Source organism: Carettochelys insculpta, chromosome 13 (assembly GCF_033958435.1).
Source record: "Carettochelys insculpta isolate YL-2023 chromosome 13, ASM3395843v1, whole genome shotgun sequence".
In the NCBI taxonomy this organism is placed as follows: Eukaryota; Metazoa; Chordata; order Testudines; family Carettochelyidae; genus Carettochelys; species Carettochelys insculpta.
The window spans coordinates 20,503,695-20,526,461 of record NC_134149.1 but is presented as its reverse complement, the minus strand read 5'-3'; the positions used below and the strand labels follow the sequence as shown (position 1 = coordinate 20,526,461).

The 22,767-nt window shown below is 45.1% G+C and overlaps 1 protein-coding gene across 2 annotated transcripts in view; it reads right to left on the bottom strand.

Moving 5' to 3' along the window:
- ATRX (ATRX chromatin remodeler) overlaps positions 1 to 12,887 on the bottom strand; it is a 168,825-nt gene extending 155,938 nt beyond the window's left edge. Inside the window, exon 1 of one of the 2 annotated variants that reach the window (XM_075008068.1) lies at positions 12,727 to 12,887. In XM_075008068.1, coding sequence (XP_074864169.1) covers positions 12,727 to 12,746 — 20 coding nt within the window. In that variant the 5' untranslated portion in view covers positions 12,747 to 12,887. The remainder of the gene's footprint in view (positions 1 to 12,726) is intronic. The other variant, XM_075008069.1, reaches the window with a different exon arrangement.
- Positions 12,888 to 22,767: the final 9,880 nt, after the last annotated feature.

Sequence of the window (22,767 nt, the reverse complement as noted above, 5' to 3'; positions counted from 1 at the left end):
GTTACTCATCGAAATAGCCTATTTCGATGTTGGCTTCACATGTAGACGTAGCCGAGGAGTGCTAAGGCACAGAGCCTGGGCACACATAGGGTGGCCATCAAGGAGGCCCTGAGGAACCACTCTGACAATGAAGGGCACTGACATTTGTCTTTTTTGGGGGTGCTTCCCTGCATCATCCCATCACTCCCCCAATGCCAGGCTATCCCATTACACCAAGAGCTTCCCCTGGGGCCAGAGTGACTGGTAGGGATGTTTTAACACACAATAAGGTTACTGAACATTTTTTGCTTCATTCAGCAGTTGAAATCATGGCCACACAGCAGCAAGGGAGAAAGGCTGCTGGTACGGAATAGTGTAGATTTAGGTTAAAGCCTCAACACTGGGTCAATGTCCAGCTGTCATAGTCACAGTTATGCTGGGGAGTGGAGAGTGCCCCTGAACAACTATTCCCAGACACTGAGAAGGATCTGTGCGTGCAGACAGAAGATTGCTGGATACATTGTTTTGAACGTGAAATGAGTGAAGTTATAAAAGGACGGTTAACGGGTGAAAAGTTTTGATGAAGGTGCTGGCAGGGAAGCCTCTGACAGTCCTGTTCACTCTGCATCTTAGACAGCACAGCATTTTTGACAGGTCTTCCATCAGCTTCGGCCACCATTCATTTGTTTCCTTTTTGTCTTTCATCTCCTTGGCTTACCTCTCCTCCCTTCCTTTCCATTTGGAGCGATCAATGTTCTAGCACTTGCCTTACTAGGTCCTCCCTCATGTCTGTTTACCTACAGATTCCTAACATGGTCAGCCGTACAACTTGCCTTACTGAGCAAGGTCATGCCAACAAAAAGTAGCTATTTACAATAGACTGACTGTTGCAGCCCTCATAAAGGTTTGAAACATTTTATTGAAATGCATTCCTCTGAAGACATGCTGCCATTCCGCCTTTTCCTGTAAAAGCACAGACAGACCTATTGAGCCACTTATCATGGTGAGTTGGAAAAAAGGGGAGGAAGTTTCTGCTGGGCCAGAAGGGATACGTAGAGAGGAACAATTAAATTTCATTTCTGCCTTGTTTAGATGATCTACATACAAAGTATTCTGAGAAGTCCCACACTGGTCCACGGGCTGCCAAAGCTATGGAGAACATCTTCCTACTGACGGTTACAGGCACACCCTTGTGATGTGCTTCTGCATGCAAGTGGGATGGGTAGCTAGCTTTGTATGCAGTCCAGTTATGTGCTGCATTGGTAAAGTCAGCAGAGGTTCAAGAACGGATTGGGAGAGTGTCATACTACAGGATTGGAGAAACCCTCGCTTTGCTGTGGGATCTCTAGGAGGAAATTCACAAGTACCTCAGAAATACATTTGGCAACATCACCCAGCAAGGTTCCCTTGATATATGTGAGTGCATATACACCCTCCTTAGCCATAATGTTGAGGCAGGTCACAGGAACAATGGCACTAAAGAAACCCTTCCACCACACTACAGTAGAGCAACTTACCTTGCCGTCTCTGAACCCTGGGTTCATTATCCGTATGCTGCTGCTACTCAAGCTCGGGACATGTGAACATTTCCTGGCTTCCTTCAACATGGAACAACCCCTCTGTGAGCCTCATGTCATTCTCTTGCTCCTCCTCTCCATCAAAGTCTTCTTGCTCAGGGTTAATCCCTCTGTCCCATGACTCTATGCCTTCAGAAGTATCCAAAGGAATCTCTGCTGTTGATGCTGGGTCACCTCCCAGGATTCCATCCAGCTCCTTATAAAAATAGCACATCTTGGGCACAACATCAGAATGCTTGTTTGACTCCCTTGCCCGATGGTAAGGCTGGCGCAGTTCCTTTATCTTTGCTTTGCAGTGAAAGTGTCTCACTCACATCCCTTCTTACAAAGAGATCAAGAAATGTTTCCCAGTTCCGGAAGGACTCTTACAGCTGTGATAGCACTGATTCTTCATCCCATGTACTGATCGGATCTAAAAGCTTGGCAGTGCTCCATGCAGAAGAGCATTCAGAGGAATAGCCAATCTGGATTCCCTGAGAAGATGCACTAAGAGCACTCCAAGCAACAGAGGCAGCCTGCAGGAAATGGATTTTAAAAGCTCCCACAGGAGGAGAGCATTCCAATTACCTGGCTGCAGAGCAGCAGAGCTGTAAGCATTGGCCAGAGGGGCTTCCTGGGCTTGGTGGGAAAGCTCCTGGAGTTCTCTAAAATCAACAGAAAAGCTTGTTTTGTACACATTTCATGACTGCTGACAGTGAAGGGGTATGTGAGGAACAAAAGTCCCTCGGGGAGGTAGAAGCTTTTTGTCTCCGACTGATCTTTTTTGTCGCATTGCTGTATGACTGCTCTCACGTTTTGTCTTGTACATATAGACATGCCTATAGATAATCCTGACCAGAAGCTACATCAGGAGCCTTACCCCAGTTCAGAGGTCTCCATCAAAAGTTAAGAGTACAGTGTACTCTCCCAAAAAAGTGTGTCAAAGCTGTAGTCCAACAGATGTACAAATGAAAAAAAAGGGGTAAAGAACATCGAAAAGAAATCAGAAGTGGTGAAGTAGACTATGTGTACAATATTTTAGTCGTTTACTGATACCAACACAGAGCAGAAGTGAACACACATCTGCACTGTACTAAATACTGAACACCTACACAGTGGTCCAAAATACATTGTAAAATAATCAAATTCTATAACACAGAAAGCTTGTTTTATAAAGATCTAATAGTAAAAGCAATTTAAATTACATCCCTTGTGGTAATAAGATTTTCAAAACTCGGTAACATTTTTCATCGTGGGCTGCAGTTGTGTGTCAGCTCAAACTACTGGGCTAGAAGTGGAACATTTTTGTTAAATTATTTCAAAAGTATATGCTAATTAAGCAATTTCAAGTGTTTTCTTACATCTGTGACTCAATTACGGGTCAATTTCAGTTTAGCATGGGAGCTACCTGAAATTCAAATTCTGGATGCCTTCAAAAAGACCACACTATCAAAGTGCTGATTTTTAAAAAAAAATATGATGCAGACGTTGTTTCCCATACTAAAGTATTAGAACACTATGCTTAGATTTTATTAACTTGTTACTTGATTAATTTCCCATTTTGGTAGAAATTACTTGATAATCACAGGGATTTAATCAAAGAAATCCAGCAACTTTAGGACATTTAGGGATATGAATAAAGTTACTTAAAAATATACTGTCAGGAAAGCCAACACCAGGAAAGACTCTCTAGAACAGGGATGCCCAGCACGTAGCCCACAGACCAAAGGAGCCATTCTATCTGGCCTGCTGAGCTGGCAGTGGCGCCATTTTTACAAGGCGGCTGGGAAGGGGGGGCATTGAGACAGGCATATGGAGAAGCTGAGCTGGGGTCAGGGGGGGACTGGGTCTAAGGCTGGGAATAGTTTGGGGCTGTGAGGGATTTAAGACTGGGCCCAGGGAGGCGGTGGCAGTCAGGGTAATTTTGGATTTGGCTCCCGGAGCATGTAAAAATTGCTATGTGGCCCCCAAAGAAAGAAGGTTGGACACCCCTGCTCTAGAAAGACTAACTGCTCCTAAAAGAGAAATGGAAAACGGATGCACAGAAGTTCAATAAAAGAAGTTCTCTACTCTATTCAAGGAAGATTGGCCACCATCTCTACAAAACTAAATTATCTAAACCATCTGAGAACAGTCAACCCCCAGGTTACATGAGGGACGAGTTCCTGCAACCACCCCGTAACTCAAATTTTCGGGCAAGTCATGGCAGAGGGGTGACTTGGGCTTGCAAGAGCCGGGAAACTGACCAGCCCACCAGCTCCCCACTGCTTGCTGGGACCATGAGCTGGCTGGTCAGTTTCCAGGTCCTATAAGCAGTGGGGAGCTGGGAACCAAGCAGCAGCCTGGCTCCCACTTACCCTCCCATTGCAGCAGCCTTGGTCAGTTTCCTGGCTCCAGCCAGTGGAGTGGGAGCCAGGAACCAGGGGCAGCCTGACTTCCAGCTCCCCTCCACTCCTTGCAGCTGTGGGCAGCTAGGCAAACTAAGAGCCTCTTCTCCCTGCCCTCCCCCAGCAGCACTAGTCAGGCTGGCAGCCATGCAGCTGGGGGAAAGCAGGAAGAAGGGGCTCTCAGTTTGCCTAGCTGCCCACAGTTGCAGGCAGCAAGGCAGGCTGACCGCCACAGAGCTGCTTCAAGTTGTGCTTAGCTCACGTTAAAGTGAATTACGTGCAACTTGAAGCCACTTATTTTCAGGGTTTACTGAATGGTCACGGCTCTTCTTAAAGGATAAACTGAAAGGCAAGCTTTTCTGTTTTTAAATAATGAACTTGAGAAGCTGATAACTAGGAAAAGTATGCAGAACAAACTTGAAAATAGGAAAAGCAAATACTGGAGAACAAGTTTAGGAATAATAACCACAGACAACATTTTGTAAGTAAACTTACCATATGGCAGTGTTTTAGCTTAGCGGTTGTGACCTCCAGAACGGTCACTGGAGGGATTTAAGGGGATCATGAGGGCTAGTTTTCAGGGATTAGACTCAGGGCAACCGCTCTCTGTTTCTTCCTCTGAACTGTCTTGTACAAACTCTGAGGCTGCACCATCACCACTTTTTGAATGAATGCCTCTCTACAATACTGTCAAATATCTTTTCATGGACTAATGACAGCCAAACAGGTCCAGCAAAGGATACCAGGTTCCTCAAATTAAAGTCTAAAGATTGGTCTTTTGCATTTATGCCTCCAAAATTTGTTTTATATTTCATTTATGCCTGCAAATAGTTGTTTTTCTTAGTGCTGTTTTTGCTCTGGAGTTTACTGCACACTTTTCATTCCTGCTAAGCTTTCTTGGTAGACTTCTGCTTTTGTTCAAGGTGCAACTGTGGATAGCAAACAAGCAAAACTGGTTTAGCAGAGTCAACTGTAGACTACATCAGGCGGTCAGCAATCTTTCTGAAGCTGTGTTGAAATCTGACCTCTATGTACAGCCACAGTGCCAGTGACACTTTTCAAAATCACTAAGAGTCCTACTTAGAGCACTGAGGTGGGGGCTCTGGCCCCATGCCACAGAAGAGGGCTCTACGGCAAGGCTCTAGCCCCAGCCTGGCAGAGGCGGCTCGGATAGGGGAAGAGGGGGCTCCAGCCCTGTACTGCAGCTAGGGCTCAGGAGGTAGCCTCTGGTCCCAGCCCCATGGAGGGGGCTCGGTGGAATGGGAAAGTTCTGGCCCAGGCCCCACACCCAGGGCTCCAGGAGAGGTCTCTGGCCCTATGAGACCCCAGGTCTCTGGAAGCTTCGGGGTTGGGGGCTCCGAAAGCTCCAGGGGGTTATGGGGGACTCCGGTCTCATGGTGGGGGCTCCACACTCTGGTCCCATGGTGGTGGCTTGGGGGGGGACCTCTGGTCCTGGGGCCCACAAAGGGTGAAGGGGGGAGGAGGGGCAGGGCCCCAGCCCCTGCCACATGCCACTCTAAAATCAACTTGTGCATGGACACTGGCATGTGTGCTGAGGGTTGCCAACCCCTGGTCTACACATTTGTCTCAATAAGACGACCACTAAGTCTTTTCACTTCATCTTGAACTTAGATAATACAACCTGACCACCACAATTCTCCCCTCAGCAGTGTTCTCTCTAATTTTGGCTGACCCGAGTCCAATTAATTTTGTTATGTGCACCAGTATACAGGTGATATGCAATCATTGTCTTCCTTTAGTACACATAACAGAATTCACGTGGCAGGAATGAGGACAAGGGGTCCTGAGCACAGAAGGGGGCTCAGGCTTAAAGCAGAGGGTTGTGATGCAGGAGTGTGAGAGCTCTCTGGCTGGGGGGTGCAGGTTCTAGGGTGGAAATGGGGTTAAGAGGTTTAGAAGTGAATTAAAAGTTCTCAGTTGCAGATGTGTGAGGGCTCTGGATGGGGGTTGCAAACATCTGGGTGGGGGCAGAGATGAGGAGATTAGGGCTGGGAACAGGGTTAGAGTGCAGAGGCTTTGGCTGAGGGTGCAGGCTCTGGGGCTATGCCATGGCAGAGGGGTTCTTGGGCAGGACCATGGTTGCATTCAGGTCAGGGGAGAGAAGCCAGGTTCAGGCCATCCCTTTCCCAACAATGGCAGGCCAGTGGCCAGGCTTGGTTGAGAGTGGGGTAGCCCTCCTCCCAGCCTTGGGTGGGCGCCTTAAGCACCTGTGCTGCACTAACTAAGCAGCTGCCCTGCTTATGACGAATTTAGAAACTCATACATCTCGGCCTTTAATACACATTTGCACTGACCTTCTGCTAAATGCGGAAATCTGAATATTTCATGAAAACGTCTTGAATAACGTTGTACCATTGTGCTTCACAGAAGATCAAGCATACAAAAGAACCATCAGAAGGTTACATTACAAATACAGAAAACCCTCAATTTTACAGACCCTGATTTAGTGGACTTTGGAAACACTGGACAACCCTGTTGTTCCAAAGTCCGGTGGGATCCATAATATCCTAAACTCCCTCCAAAAAAACTAAGGGAGTTACCACTGCTGCCACTGGAGCCACACCTGGCTGAAGGGACCATGCTGCACACGGCTGCAGGTGACACCATTAATGCCAGAGCCACCGTGTGGAGTGAGGGCACACAGGCAAGTGCTGTTTGCCCACATGCACGCTCCACCCACGGTGAGGGGAGTGTGTGGCATCCCTGGCATCAATAGTGGCTCCTACAGCCACGCATGGCAAGACGGCTCCAGCTGCACAGCAGGCTCCGGCACTTCCAGCTCCAGTGGCTGCAGTCTGGTGAGCCCCTGGCTTTTTGCTTTTTTCTTTTATTTGGGGGGTGGGACTGAGGCTGGAGGAGCCTAGAGGGGTTGGGTAAGTAATAAACCCATGGATTTTACAGACTTTCTGAATTAACAGACAACCCTCCACCCATTAGTATGTTAAATCAAGGATTTACTGTACTAGCAGTATAGTAACAAATCAAACTAGCCCTCAAGTCAGGCAGCAGCTCAGAAAGACATCCTCAATCTTCTTCTGACTCACTAATCTACCATTAAGAAACTTTCCTAAAAGTTAAAAAAACAATTTCTCTCTTCTCCCCTCCACTTCTCCCTCACGTGTCACAAATACAGAATGAAAACGTTATCTGGTAGGTGTTTCTAATTAACAAAATTCTGAAACAATCATATACACCATACACACCAAATAAGTCATGTGAACAGAACTGGTGTTGAAAGAGCTAGTCTGAGAAATCAAGCCTTTAAAGCCTTCAAGCTTTTTCTCAAAAAAAGCCTTAGTTTTATCCTTCAGTTGCTGCTGTCTGATTTCTAAATTTTACAAGAACTTGAAGGCTCCATTATACTATGCAGCTGGAATTTCAGAGCATACTACATACCATGGTTTCAGATCAATGCAAAACATATATTTGACTTTGTATTTCTATTTTTTTTTTCTTTCTGATCCATCACTGGACCAGTTTGCCACTGCCCTATTTACAAATCAGTTTCTCTCTTTCCAAATCACCAGTCAGTCAAAACTGAGATCCAATGACATGGCCCACACAAGACTCAGCTGCATTCATGATTACTGCAAACACATCCAATATTCCTAACAATGAAATGTTGTCATGGACCATGTGTATTTGCACCTGAACATTGTCTCAACACAAAATACACTTTTAATAAAGGCATAATTTTTGCCTCAAATAAATCCAGGCACAGAAAAAAAAAAATACAGGTTTCATACTGTTTTTTCAGAAGAGAATAAAATCCTTAAGCTGCATCTACACTAGCCCTTCCTTTTGGAAGGGGTATGTAAATGCAGCAGATCTAAAACGGTAATGAGACACTGATATGCATATTCAGTGTCTCCTTTCCATAACAGTAGCCACTCACCAAATCAAAAGTACTGCTTTTGAAATGTGTAAAAGCCATGTAGACAAATTGGAAAGAAGGGTGCTTTCAAAAACAGGGATTCCTTTAGAAGCAACCCCATCTACACAGACATTTTACATTTTGAAAGCAGCACTTTTGACACAGCAAGTGGTCTTCATTATGCAAATGAGACACTGAATATTCATCTCAACATCTCATTAGCATTTTCACTCCACTGCATTTACATACCCCTTCCAAAAAGAAGGGGTAGTGTAGGCACAGCCTTATTTTGCACTAGTCTACACTAAAAATACGCCCCCTTCTTGTCTGGGCTGCTATTGTTTCTGCCCTTTGCTTTCCCTCTTCTACCATTGCTCCTGCCTTGTCTTTTTGTATCCTCTCTGCTTTTGCCTCTGTTCTTCCTCTCCTGCAGAAACTTCTGTTCCCTTTTCCCCTCCTCTCAGCTTCATTCTCATGTCTTTGCATCTGCTAAAACAATCAGTAGAGCAATAGCTAGTGTTCACAATTAAATGTTTATGTTCCTAATCCAGTAACAGGGTATACAGGAATTCATTGTTCTGAGCCATCATTTTAGGTTGTTTGCAGTTTCAGGAAAGCATCACTACACCTTTTTACTATTGTGTTTCACATGTGGAAGGTTTTCTTCCAAACTGAAAGGATCAGAATTTTTTTTTAAATGAAAGCTGATATTCAGCAATCTGAATGTCTCATAAGCTACATAAATACCTCATTTGGGCTAAATCTAGACCACTGCCTATATATTTGATGTCCATTCTCAACCAGCAACAGCAAGAAAATAAGCAGTGAAGTCATTCAGTGCCCATCTCTGATTCACATTAACTCCCCTTTTCATCTTGAGCTACCTGCTTTTTCATAATCTGTATTTTTCAACTTGAGCAACTTGCAGCCTTTGTTCTATGAGCGAGTAGTGTTGTGTGAGAGGCATAAGATTGTATGGCACCATGGAAAGCAAGGAATATGATTAAAATTTGGGCTTGAGATGACTTGAACCAGGGAAAGAGATGGAGACGAAGGTAGCATTGTTGAGGTAGCACAAACACATTAAGTGACTCTCCCTTTGATCATCCTTACTTAACCCCATTCTCTCCCACAAGCCCCTTGGTCTCTGCACGACTCCTACATCTCTGCTCATTTCCTCACATCAACCCACAGCTCACACCAGTGCCCACTCCTGTCCAGCAAACTTTTCTGGTTCATGCACAGAGCATATGCAGCAAACCAAGGATAGCAATGGCTGGAAACCCTGACGAAGAGTAACCAAAAGAAAAAAACAAACAGCCTGAAAACAGACTTTTTTTAAATCATGATTTTGGGACTCAAATTGCCTTTAAATCATGATTTTGGGACCCAGGTTGCCATTGTTTAAAATGAAAGTATTTGAGCAATTCTGATGCTATTCTTGGAAGGACTACGGTTCTGACAAATAAGGAGAATAACTTGATGTTTAATGTTATTCAAAAGTGGCCTCTGTCCAAGATGAACACATGACGTTTGAGTGGACTATGCAAAATGCAAAGAAATTAGGAATGTAAAATCCCATTTAATTGGTTAACTGGTTAAAAGCTAGGTTTAAACAATTAACCAATTAAGCGGGGGGCGGGAAGGGAAGTGGCTGGGTAGGCCACAGACATCTACTCCAGACAGGCCAGTGTACCCTTCCCCTCCCCCGCCCATGGCACACTGGGATCTGAGCTGCTCTGGCCTGGTTGAGGCCTCCCTGCCTGTGGTGCTGCCATAGGTGGGAAGCACTCCAGTGTGACTGGAGCACCCCCCATCTGCGGCAGACCAGGGGCACACCAGCAGGAATGCTACAGCTGGGCAGACCAACCCTGTTCCCTGGCACACTGCTGGCTCCTAGCCAGGCCCACCCTTCCAGTCACTCCCACCCACAGCTACTGCAGATGAGGACTGCTCCAGCAGGGCTGGAGCACTCCAGCCCATGGCAGCCCCATGGGGTCTGAGCACCACCGTGCCCATGCTGGGCTGCTCCAGCCTCTACTGGCTAACCAGTTAAATATTACCATCCCTCACAGAAGTATGAAGACAAGAAAACTCTGAAGTGGACTTTTTACAATGTTTCCTCTGCAGTTAGAAAGGACTTCATCCAAGATGTATTCTGAAAAGTCCCCAGTCATGTGGTGAGAAAAGGGGACTTATTTAATGAATCCGTAAGGATGCTATCAGTAAATAAAGCATAGCTCAGCAGAAATAACGACTTTGCTTTACTCTTTACATTAAAGCAGTCAACATTCACCTTGTACAGTATCATACCTTGACAGATTTGCCCTAAAATCTTGCTGGGAAACCTGACCTCATTTGGCTTTCTTCACATAACCAACATCAATTTAGTCTGAATAAGTGATTATGCATCATATGTAAAACAGTAAACTAATTTGAAACAACTTAGTGGCTATTATACACTCAAACTCTCTTTACTATTGTGTTTGACTCAATGCATTCCAATGTTATCAATTTTTCACCCATCCTACCAGCAGTGAACAATTCTGTGAATAATTTCTTCCCTAAAGAACTTAACTTCAAGTTTTTGACCCTTTCCCATACCAAATCACCACCCATGCCCCCAACTCGAAACCAGCGTGTTGCTGTTATTCATGAGGGCTCCTTTACATGGTAATTTGTTCCACTGACTACATTGCTCCTGTTTCTCATTCTCATTCTGATTTTTCAAACCAGTCTCTCTCAAACTTTGGGTAATGATCTTCAAAGACTTGTGGAAGCTGTTTGAGGAGCGGAGGGATCTGAGGAGATTGATATATTATTTTACAGCATGAACAACTGATTCAAAATAAAATAAATGTACAGGCTGAACCTCTCCAGTTCAGCACTGTTATGACCTAACCCACGCTGAACCTGAGAATTTGCCAAATCACAAGAGGTCAACATTGTCTAGCAGCATTATCAACACTTTCACTGCTTACTGGGCTCTTAGAAGATATTGTGGAAAACTGGGGCTAAATAACAGCACAGAACACTGAAAGCCAAGACTGGTAGCTGTAAACAAACTTTATGAAACAACAAGAAACTTGGCCATATCTGGATGTCCACTTATCGCAGCTATCTAAAATCATGACAGATCCCAAAGGCTGCAGAACCAGAGAGTGCCCCACGAGAAGTTCAACCCATACATACAACACAGGCCCAGCGATACTGTATATGTTTAAGGCAACCCTATTTTATATTAGGGATGGCATGTTTGTTGTAGTTTCTGCTCCTGAATTTGGTCTATCTGCTTTATGTTAACTGTGTTAGTGTTTTTGTTAACGCTGCTAGTGACCTTCAAGCACTGGTAACTAACCAGGAAATTAGAAAGCTTTCAGGGAGGGAACATAAGGAGAAAAAACTACCATTCGTACCAGTACTAGGAGAAACTCTTCTGGGAATTTAAACTGTGTTACAAACAAATACACAAACATGGGAAAATGAACAAGAAAAAAAAAATCAGCCCCCTGTTTTCTTTTGACTAAAAAACAAAATACACAAATATAATCTAACCCAAACTCCACTAACAGGATGACATACTATTAATATGCTGCCCACTCCAAAGATGTCAAAGAGTTTAGAGCTATGGAGAAAAAAATCCACATGAACAACTATGACTGCTTAAGAATCATATTTAGAAGGGTCATAATACTAATTCAAGCGACAATACTTTTCCTTGAAATTTTGTTTTGATTTTGGGGACCAGGTTACTCTACATCCATATCGAACCTTAAGCGGAGAGCTATGCAGCTGATGGCCCATGCTCCTTGGTCACATTCCCCTGATGTGTCTGTATGTCAGAAAGCACACAAAACTAATTAGGCATTACTAATAAAATATAGCATGTTTGTCAACACTGAAGCTGATTTGTGGCATAGCAAGACGTAATTTACTCTGCAGCAAAGTAAGGAATTTTTCACAGCATACCAGAGTAGATCCCAGAAAGCAAAGATCTGCAGGAAGACTCCCCTACTGGGAAAGTGGAGAGAATGTTTGCAGTCTGGGAGCTGGAGAAGAGTCTGCTTACAAACCAAAACAACAAGTCCTGTGACACCCTATAGACTAACAGTTTGGAGCATAGGCATAAATATCTGTTGATCTATAAAGTGCCACATGACTTCTTGCTGTTTTTGCAGATATGGCTACCCACTAATACTTATAAGCCAAGATGCTTAAGATCCACACCTTGTGAGATCAGTTCTCCTAGAGTGGGAGACACAGATTGTGATATAAAAATAAATCCTTTACTGTGGAGCAACAGTGACGAAGAAGTGTCTTTTGCTGTGAGATAAACACCTCGTGTGCAATGGGAGAAGAGGCAGGACCACTATGGGTACCAAGACACTCGCTGGCGCAAAAACTCCATCCAATGGGCGGGGGCGGATTAAAGGAAAGGGAGCACCCTTCACCCTACTGGGCCAAGCCAAACCTCGGACGAAACGGAGAATGGAGACGAAGCCCCCTCCCCTCAGAACGCACGCTCCAGAGCGGGACCCCTGGGCCCCCACCGTAGGGCTATGGCAGAGGGCCCAGCCCGAGCCAAGCCGAGGCCGCAGCACCGGCCACAAGAGCATAAACGCCCGCGGGCCCCTCCCCTTCAGCCCACCTGGGCTGAAGTCCCGCAAACAGCGAAGCCACACTTCACCTCCGTCCCGCCAGTCCCCTCCCCCTACCACGCCTTTCACTCGCCATCGCTTACTCAGCCCGCGGCCCTCTCTACCAATCCCTTCCCGGCCTCCCCCTCCGCCGCTACCGGCTCACAGAGCGGAGCTGCCGCCCCTCCTCTGCGGGTGGGAGGAAAGTCCCCAGCTGCCTCTCGTCAGCGGAGGCTAGTCAGACTCTGCCGGGAGCGCGTCTCAGCCCGTACCTCATGGGCTCCGCGGTCATGTCGCCGCCGCTCGGTATCCCCGGCCAGGCCGGAACCGAGCTCAGGCCCTGAAGGAACACAAAGCCGTTAGTGCCGCCATCCCCAGCGCCGCCGCCATCTTGTCGGAGGGAAAATGAAGGAGACGACCTGCCTCCTGCCGCCTTCCTCCCTCGCTGTGTTCCATTGGCTGCCTGCCACCCTCATCCATTTTCTAATTGGCCCGCTCGACCGGGCTTGTTGCTAAGGTCGTTTACGTCATCTTGCGGACTGCCACTGGCTGGGTGAATGATTACGTCACCCCAGAGGGCTTGACGTCAGGTATGGTATGCTATGACGTTGCCCATGAAAAGGGAAAGACCACTTCTTCACTTTGTCTTTTAGGCGGATACATTGGTCAGATGCCTCAGTTCACTCAAGGTAAGACCTGCTGGTAACTGCTACCCCAGGCACCTACCCATGCAACAGTCTATCCCAGAGGGTCTCACTTATGTTGCTCTACAACTCCACACTGCTGGGTCCAGAAGAGATTAAAGCCTGAGTGTCACTATGGGGGACAGGGGAGGAAAAGCTGAAAGGTCCTGTGGCCCAGGACTGAAATGCCTTGGGTAGGCCAGCTGCCTGAGGCAACTTTCTGGAAGACACACATGCCTTCTAGAGCTGGAAGGGACCTTGGGAGGTCATCTAGTCCAGTCCCCTTTCCTCTTGGTAAGACCAAGCACCATCTCTGGCATCTGTTTTCCCTAGTTCCTAAATAGCCTCCACAAGGATTGAGCTCATAACCCTGGGTTTAGTAGGCTAATGCACAAACCACTGAGCTATCCCTCCCCATACTAAGCTAGAGTGGCCCTCATGCTCTATCTTCATCAGCAGGCCCATCAGCCATCACAGACCTCCCAACAAAGTGGGAAGGAGGTGAGGCCAATAGCAGTCACCCTTAGGGTCACTGAGACTGTGGCACTGGGTCCCTTACAGCTATGCTGAGCAGCACACTGGTGTTATTTGCACTTCAAAGGGGCCCTGAGTTCTGGCCATTACCACTGCCAAAGTATTCTTGACCTGCAGTTTAAAGACCACAGGTCTTTCTCTAGCTATTTTTTCATTACAGCTACGTCAACACATGAAGCCTACGTCGAAGTAGCTTATTTCGATGTAGCGACATCGAAATAGGCTATTTCGATGAATAAAGTCTACACGTCCTCCAGGAATGGCAACGTCGACGTTCAACATTGACGTTACGCAGCACCACATCGAAATAGGCGCTGCGAGGGAACGTCTACACGCCAAAGTAGCACACATCGAAATAAGGGTGCCAGGCACAGCTGCAGACAGGGTCACAGGGCAGACTCAACAGCAAGCCGCTCCCTTAAAGGGCCCCTCCCAGACACAGTTGCACTAAACAACACAAGATCCACAGAGCCGACAACTGGTTGCAGACCCTGTGGATGCAGCATGGATCCCCAGCTGCAGCAGCAGCAGCCAGAAGCCCTGGGCTAAGGGCTGCTGCACACGGTGACCACAGAGCCCCGCAGGGGCTGGAGACAGAGCGTCTCTCAACCCCTCGGCTGATGGCCACCATGGCAGACCCCGCAATTTCGATGTTGCGGGACGCGGATCGTCTACACGTGCCCTACTTCGACGTTCAACTTCGAAGTAGGGCGCTATTCCCATCCCCTCATGGGGTTAGCGGCTTCGACGTCTCGCCGCCTAACGTCGATGTTCACATCGAAATAGCGCCCAACACGTGTAGCCATGACAGGCGCTATTTCGAAGTTAATGCCGCTACTTCGAAGTATCGTGCACGTGTAGACACAGCTTACATGATTATCCCCATAATACTTAAGCATAGTATCACTCATGATCATGAGTGATCATGATCAAAGAAGAGGACATGCTTTCAGAATGCATATCAGAGGGCTATCCACGTTTGTCTGTATCTGCAAAAACAATCAGAAGTCCTGTGGCACCTTTTAGATTAACAGATTTTTTGGAGCATAAATTTTCATAGGCAAAGACCCATCTTGTCACATGGGTCTTCACCCACAAAAGCTTATGCTCCAAAAAATCTGTTAGTCTAAGGTGCACAGAACTTCTTGTTTTTCCATCAGCATAATAGTGTGTTGTACATCAATGTAGAAAATGTCTGTGCAATCACTTATCTTACCCTTGGTCTTCCTCTTGTTACTAATGTATTTATGGAATGTCTTCTTGTTCTTCTTCTCTCTAGCTAATTGATCTCATTTTGTGCCTTGGCCGTTCTAATTCTGTCCCTACATACTTGTATTATTTGTTTATATTCATCCTTTGTAATTTGACCTAATTTCTACTTTGTTTTGAGCTCTCTTTTGATTGTAGGTCATTGAAGATATCCTAGTTAAGCCAGGGTGGCCTCTTCCTATACTTATGTCCCCTAGTAACTTTCTACACCTTCTGAAATAAAAAATTGTCTCCGTACATTCCAAGAACTTGTTGGCTAATCTGTGCTCTGCTGTGTTATTTTCCCAATAGATGTCTGAGTATTTGAAGTCCACATCACCACTATGTCCCTGGGCTTTGGATGATTTTGTTCGTTGTTTAAAAAAAGCCTCATCCACCTCATCTTCCTGGTTAGGTGGACTGTGGTGAACACCTACCTTGACATCATTCTTGTTTTTCTGCCCCTTTTATCCTTATCCAGACACTTTCAAAAAGTCTGTCTCCTATTTTCATCTCAACCTCAGTCCAACTGTATATACATTTTTAATATATAAAGCAACATCTCCTCTCTTTTTTAACTGCCTGTCCTTCCTGAGAAAAACTGTATTCTTCTATACCAATATTCCAGTCCTGTGATTTATCCCACCAACTCTCTGTGATGTCATCTATATTATGTATACTAGCATTTTTAGTTATTCCTGCTTATTCCAATAATTTTTGTATTAGTATATAGACATCTAAGACAACGATTTGATTCCACCACCAAATTTTGTCTTGTCTCTCCTTCATCGCTGCTGTTATAACCCATGCTGCCCCCAGATTGTGATCTTTCTCCCAGGTGTCCATATTTTGGTGTTACCTGTGGGCTTTGGTCACTTGCCCTCTTCAGACCTAGTTTAAAACCCTTTTCAGCAGGTTAACCTGTCTGCATCCAAATATGCTCTTCCCCTTCCATGGCAGGTGGATGCCATCTGTGCATAGCAGTCCTTATTCCTGCAGTCAAGGAAGCTGGAGCCCTCCCGGCAACACCATCGTCTCAGCCAGGTGTTTACTTCCAGAATACATCTGTCTCTACCTAGGCCATGACCCTTAGCCAAAGAGATTGAAGAGACTACAACCTGTGCTCCCAGCTCCTTCACCCTTACTCCCAGAGCCCTGTAGTCACTTCCGACCTGCTGAGGGGCATATCTTCATGTATCATTAGTGCCCACATGGATGTGTACCAAGTGGTAGTCAGAGGGCCAAATGATTCTCAACAATCCCTCCATAATGTATCAAATATGAGTACCTGGCAAGCAGAATACCTCCCAGAATACGTCAGGGTGACAGAGTGGTGCCTCCATCCCTCTCAGAATAGTCACCATCCACTATTATCATATCTTTCCACCTAGGAGTGGTAGCTGTGATCCTCCCAGCCTTGGGGGTACATGGTTTCTCCTCCTCCACATTTAGGAGTGATGCCTCATTGTTCATTGCCAGAACAGCATAACAGTTCTCCATCACCATGGAGGCATGGGTTGGAGTAGGGATGGAGCACTGCCTCATGCTAGAAGTAACCGGCAGCCAGTATCCTCCCTGTGAAGGAACTGTCTCCTCCTCCCCCAGTAGTGTGCTATCAATCTTCTGTAGCTGGATAGCTTCCTCAGCCTTGGATATCTTCACATGAATACCCTGAAGGAATTCCTTGTGGGCTGGAATGCATCTCAGTCTAGCCACCACCTCCTTTAGCTCTCCCATCCCCATCTTGAGAGAGTCCACCAGCAGGCACTTTTCACACTGGAAGGTGCCCCAAGCCTGGTTTTTGTTGTGGAACGTGGGGGGGTTTGATTTTGTTTTATTTTTTTTGTAAATTGTGCTCTCTTGCTTTAACACTATGGGTGCATCTACACTTGCATACCTCTTTCGAAAGAGGAATGCAAGTGTAGATGCAGCCAATTAGCTCATAGATGAGCTAGACTTATTTCAGCTATTTATCTGTCATTATTCAACTTAGGCATGGAACCATGGCACTAGCTGACACCTATCTGTCACAGTAGGCACTATTCATTTGTTGAAAAAAAGAAAACTGCTGCTGGGATCAGAAGCTCTATCTGCAGCTCACTGGCCCCCGTTTCTTGTTCTTCCTGGTGCATAGTGTGAGACTGGACAAGTTGCCACTCTTGAGCATTCTGAGCTACTTTCTCTAGTGTAGACGTTTGGGTACTCTCTTGAGATACTGGGGACATGGGTTCAGTCCCTTTTGTGTGGATGAGGTTTGCAACAGGTTGCAGTTGTCTGTATGCCCCTTTTTTAGGGGGTTGGAGCACGTGACTTATGAGAAAGGGTGGAGGGTTTTAAGTTTTTTTTAGTCAAGAGAAGAGTGAGAGGGGATTTGATAGCAGCCTTCAACTAACTGAAGGGGAGTTTACAAAGAGGATGGAAAGAGACTGCCCTCGCTGGAGAGAATGACAGAATGAAGAACAATGCTCTCAAGTTGCAGCAAGGTTGGTCTAGCTTGGATATTAGTTTGGATATTACTTTTTCGCTAGGAGTGTGGCGAAGCACTGGACTGGCTTACCTAGAGAGACGGTGCAATCTCCATCCCTAGAGGTTTTTAAGTCCCAACTTGACAAAGCCCTGCCTGGGATGATTTAGTTGGGATTGGTCCTGCTTTGAGCAGGAGGTTGGACTTGATAATCTCCCAAGGTCTCTTCTAACCCTTTGATTCTATGATTCTGGAAATGTTCATGAAAAGAGATCTAACTCTAAAGGAGAAGGCACCACATTCAGGTTTCTTCATTGATTGCATACTCCAAGGGGCCCAAGGGCCCACTAGGGCCATGACTACAGATAGTGGGGTAAGGACAAAAGGGAAAGTAAGACAGTGAACCACAGTGCAAGTAAGAAAGTAGCCAGCAGGGGGCTGGAGATTTGATCCAGATGCCTCAACCCTGTCTTTCTTCTCCTCCCTCCCTCCCCCCGGCCGCCAACATTGAGGAGAGTAGGAGAGCCTCAGACATGCAGGGTCAGCAGGCAGGCCTTAGGTGCATGGGGACTCCAGCGCACAGGGTGGTATGAGAGCCTCAGGTGCCCAGGAAAGGCAGTCAGAATCTCAGTGCTCAGGACTGGCAAGAGAACCCCAGACATGCATGGCAGGCAACCAGGTTCTCAGCATGCAGGACTAGCAGAGAGCCCCCAAAGGCGCACGGCTGGCAGGAGAGTTCCCGTATGCAGGGCTGGCAGCTAGGACAGTGGGCACTGGGCTAGGATCCCGAGGTGCTTCAACACTCCGCACACCATTAGCTTCTTTCCCAAGCCTATGAGCACTACCCCCACAGCTCCCATTTGGCTGTGAACAGGAGCATCACAGGGCAAGGTCACTAACTGGGACTACCCCAACCCCTAACTGTACTCCACCCTACAAGCACACACTCCAAACCTCTGCCCAAAATACACATGCAGACATGGGACCCGCAAGGATCATCCAGAAGGAAACACTCCAAAATTTTGAGGAAGAGGAAGCTTTAGAGGAAGAGGGTTTCCTTCTGGAAGATCCCCGCAGGCCACACATCTGCATGTGTATTTTGGAATCCAGAAGAGCTTCTTCTGAACTCCAAATCACGTGGCCATATGCTAATGAGGCACAGGAAATTTACATCCACACCTCATTAGCATCTTCTGGGCTGCTCATTACCATGCCACTTCTGGAAGAAGCGGCATTTGTAGACGCAGCCACAATGTCTATTTCATAGAAATGGCTATAACAAAATAGAATAGATGGAACTGTTGTATCTTTCTTCCTTACTTGCATGCTGGCCACCATAGCCTTGTATACAATAGAACATTTTTTAAAAACTAGTCTAGTCACAATTAGGTTTTAAATTTTAGTATATAACTATAGAAATTTTTCCTGTTATACATCAAAATGTACTTAGCACCAAAAGGGAGATTTAATATATCAATGATGTTGACAATGAAAAAGCATCTATTAACAGTCTGTAGCACAAGAATGCCATCTCTAATTATTTAATCATGACAAAAAACAGAAATCAACCTCTTCCCTTTCCTGCTATGAATAATTTCCACTGCAAAAAGATCTTTTAATTGTTCAGCTTTGACCTGGTAATGGGAAGGTATGGACTAAACAGAAAATAGATTTTAATTCTATATTAATATTTAGTAGGATTAACCAAGAAAACATGTTTATGGTTCTTGTAATTATTTTCCCCTGGAGGGGGCTTACCCTGCTTTAAAGACTAATGCCATAACTAATTTAAAACAATGTATTGTGAAGCAAAGGTTGTAAATATTTATCAGTAGCTTTAAGCAGAGAAAAATTTGAATATGTTTTAAAAACATACCTAAGAGCCTCAGATTGAAAGTTAAGATTACATTTATAAGGGGCACACTACTAAAGGCAGAGAAACACCTGGTGGAGGTTCTTCTGTTTTGGTTTTCTCTGTCTTTTCCCCACTGCCAAGGTTACAACAGAACCAGAGGCTACTTTACAGAGCCTCAGCATCAAGAGGTATAGAAACTTGTTCAGAATTGGAGTGTGAGAATTTGATCTACCTAGGTGACTGTGCATGTATCAGGTGAGCATGTGTGCAAACATGCCAGCCAGATCCTACCTGCTGACATATAAACTTTTGGATGATTTCTCCAGCACTCGGTACTGTTTCCAAGATGTCAGGGGCCTTCTTTGCGTTGTGAGTATGAATGGCATAAGGGCAACACTAGCAGGCCCTTCAGCTGTGAAATAAATGGAAAAGGAATAGACAAAGATCCTGTATTTGGCAGAGCAAAGCAAAGGGATTTTTGAACCTCATCATTGTCTAGCTTACTTCATAATTGTGAATGTTTATTTTTCCAATTAAATACTAGGTTTTTTTTTTTCCCCTCAAATGGCAGAGAAATACATCTTGCGAGTGGTGGTCTCGTCTCACTGGCATCCAAACTTCTGCCCCAGAAACTGAACCTGCAGATGCAGCTTGCACAGCTCACTCCCTCGTGATATAAGCGTGGGAGGATGTGCTGCTGCTAGCCAAAACCCAGACTACAGTAGTGTTACTGAGCCATTTCCATACTAGGCCAAATTTAACTAGTGGCATTTTTATCTAATGTTTTTCTAGGTTGACATTTGTACAAGGAGTGAGGAATACCTATACATATTATGGATGTGGAACTATTTAGACTGCATGTAATAAATAATGAAAATATTTGAATATTTTCCCCGTTTCTACCTAGAAGTTGGCTTTGTTCTGTTGAATGTTCTTATTTTTTAGTTTTGTGTTTTTCTGATCCATATGCAATATTCAGCGTGACAGTGTAGCATCCGTCCTGTAGTTGTGTGTGCTCAACAAAGGCAAATAAAAGGAAATCTTAGCAGTGGGAGAAAGAGGAAACAACATTTCAAAATCAAATGTTGGAAGAGAATACCCATCTGCTTTCAATTGATGCTCTATGCTAGGAAAGTCCTATTTGTACGCTGGTGGAAAACTGGAGAAGGGTGTAGTGATAATACATTTTTAGAAGGTCTTCATCCCCTCAGATGAGTCATTTGGTAATGCCTAACCCCATTGTAATTGAAACTGTACTATCAAACCCTGCTGAGCATCAAGGCCACTGTTCTTCTCCTAACAGTGATGTCTGCTTGATTATAGCTGATCCCACAATATACAGAATAATTCTAGAATATTTGTAAGATTTTCTAAAGTGACAAAAGGATTTAGGCACCTAAGTGCCATTAATAGTCAACAGGTTTCAGACACTAAGTCAATTGCAAAATGTTACCTGAGATACTAGACAAAAAAACCCAATGCACAATGGTCAGAAGTTATCCTAGGAACAAATATTCTTGTGTGTGTGCTTATCTAAGTCCATTCTACTGTAGGCTTGTGCATTCCTCATGCACAATTATCAGAAAATATTTTCCCTTAGTGGTATCTTGCTGGGCAGTGTTAGCACCCTTTATCACTACACACCACTGAGCAGTGGTATAAGAGGAGGGAGCCATCCCTGATTCCCCTTCCTCACCCATCAGTGACAGTTTTAAGAGTAATTTCAGACTTCTCATAAGCACTTCCCTCACTTCTTGGTCCGGCTTTTTTTTTTTTTTTTTTTTTTTTTAAAAAGGAGTTAGTTTTATTTTAGCTAGTTTTTAGGGACAAATCTTAAGTCTAATTTTTTTTTTAAACCTTTTTTCTTCTTTCAGTACCAGGATCGGTATTGGAACAATGTTGTGCCTGCCCAATTTTAAATCCTACCTGATGTGCACTAAACCTATGGTGGGCAGGGACACACACACCGAGCCTGCCTGAAATGTCTGTGAATATCCTACAGACATGACATGTAACATTTATCAGCAATTTAAGCCCCATATGGATGTTACTCATAGAGGCAGAACTTTGTCCTCCAGTGGACTCATCTCACGTGGAGAGAGCCCAAAATCAAATTCAGCACAGAGTGTACCACAGACAGCTGCAGCTTCTTGGTCCCATTCATTGGCACTGAAAAATGCTATATGCCAGGGTGGCCAAACCTAGTTACCCTCCAAGCCACTTGCAGTAATGTTCAGAAGTTTGAGAGCTGGAGCACATCAGCTGACATTTAGGGCTTGAGCTCACCTGGACGCACCTGCTGGGGTTTGGTGCTTCATCCCTGCTCCTCCTGGAAACCCAACTGCTTCTTCAGGCTGGGGCCACAGAAAAACTTCAGCCAGCAGGGCCAACAGCCATCAGAGGTCTGGGAGCAAAGTGGGAGTAGGGCCCAGCTCCCTGTCCCAGAAGGGGTGAGGCCAAGGAAAGGAAGGGGTAGGCCTTAGGGCAGTCAGCCCTGCTCTCCCCATATTGCCTAATCGCCTATACACAGCCATTGTACTTACCTTGTATTGTCTGCAGTTTTACAGTTACATAGTCTGTAATCCCAAAATACGTAAATGTACAGCTATTTCAATAAAACAGCAGAGGGCAGCAGCCTACTGAACTTGCAGCATAACAGTACTAGAAAGGAAGATTTTGCTGAGGTCACATCTGAGCCCCATACTCTCGAGCAGCATAGTTGGATCTTTAGTGTCCACTGAAAACAAACAAGCCATTGGTTCAAAGATACACACAGCGACAACTGACATGGTACAGTTTATGGATGAAAAGGGGAAATGGAATCTCTAAAATTCAAACTAAAGATTCTAAAGAGTGTAGGTGTTTCAACCTTGATGTTTAGACCCCTAAGCAGATAGCCTTGGCAAAACGCAGAGACCTTACAGGTTTGTCATTACAGCACTTCATCTTTTCTGCAGTTCCTTGCCTCAAGGGTAGGCCACGGGCCAGATTAAAAGGCTTGATGGACAGGATTCAGTGGGCCATATCTTGCCTACCCCTGCTTTAGCTCAATATCCCCTCTCAGGGCAGTGGTCAAATGCATTAGAGGAAATGTAGAAGTATACTAATAAGACCAAGATAAATTTTCCTAACTAGAACAGTAGTTTTCATCTAACTGTTGTAAAGTGAGACTATATTTTCCATCCTAGTGTAGTAGACCCTAGAGAGTTTATTGGGGTCATACTAGTATTAGACTTTTTGTTAATTTTTCCTCACCCTGCTAGACTGACAACTTCATTTTCAGAAGGAATCACTAATGCCTATTTCTTATAAAATATTTAAAGATCAGACACAAGAACAAGAAGCAGACTGTAAAACATTTTATTGAAAGTTGTCCAATATCCCATCATGTGATTATCTGTGCTACTAAGGCTCATCATTCTGAGCTGTACAAAAACATCAATATTTAAACCGAAGACTAGATTAGTGTAGTTAAGGCACTTGAGATGCAAGTTAATTTAGCAAACTTGTTTAACAGTAACATTTTAGT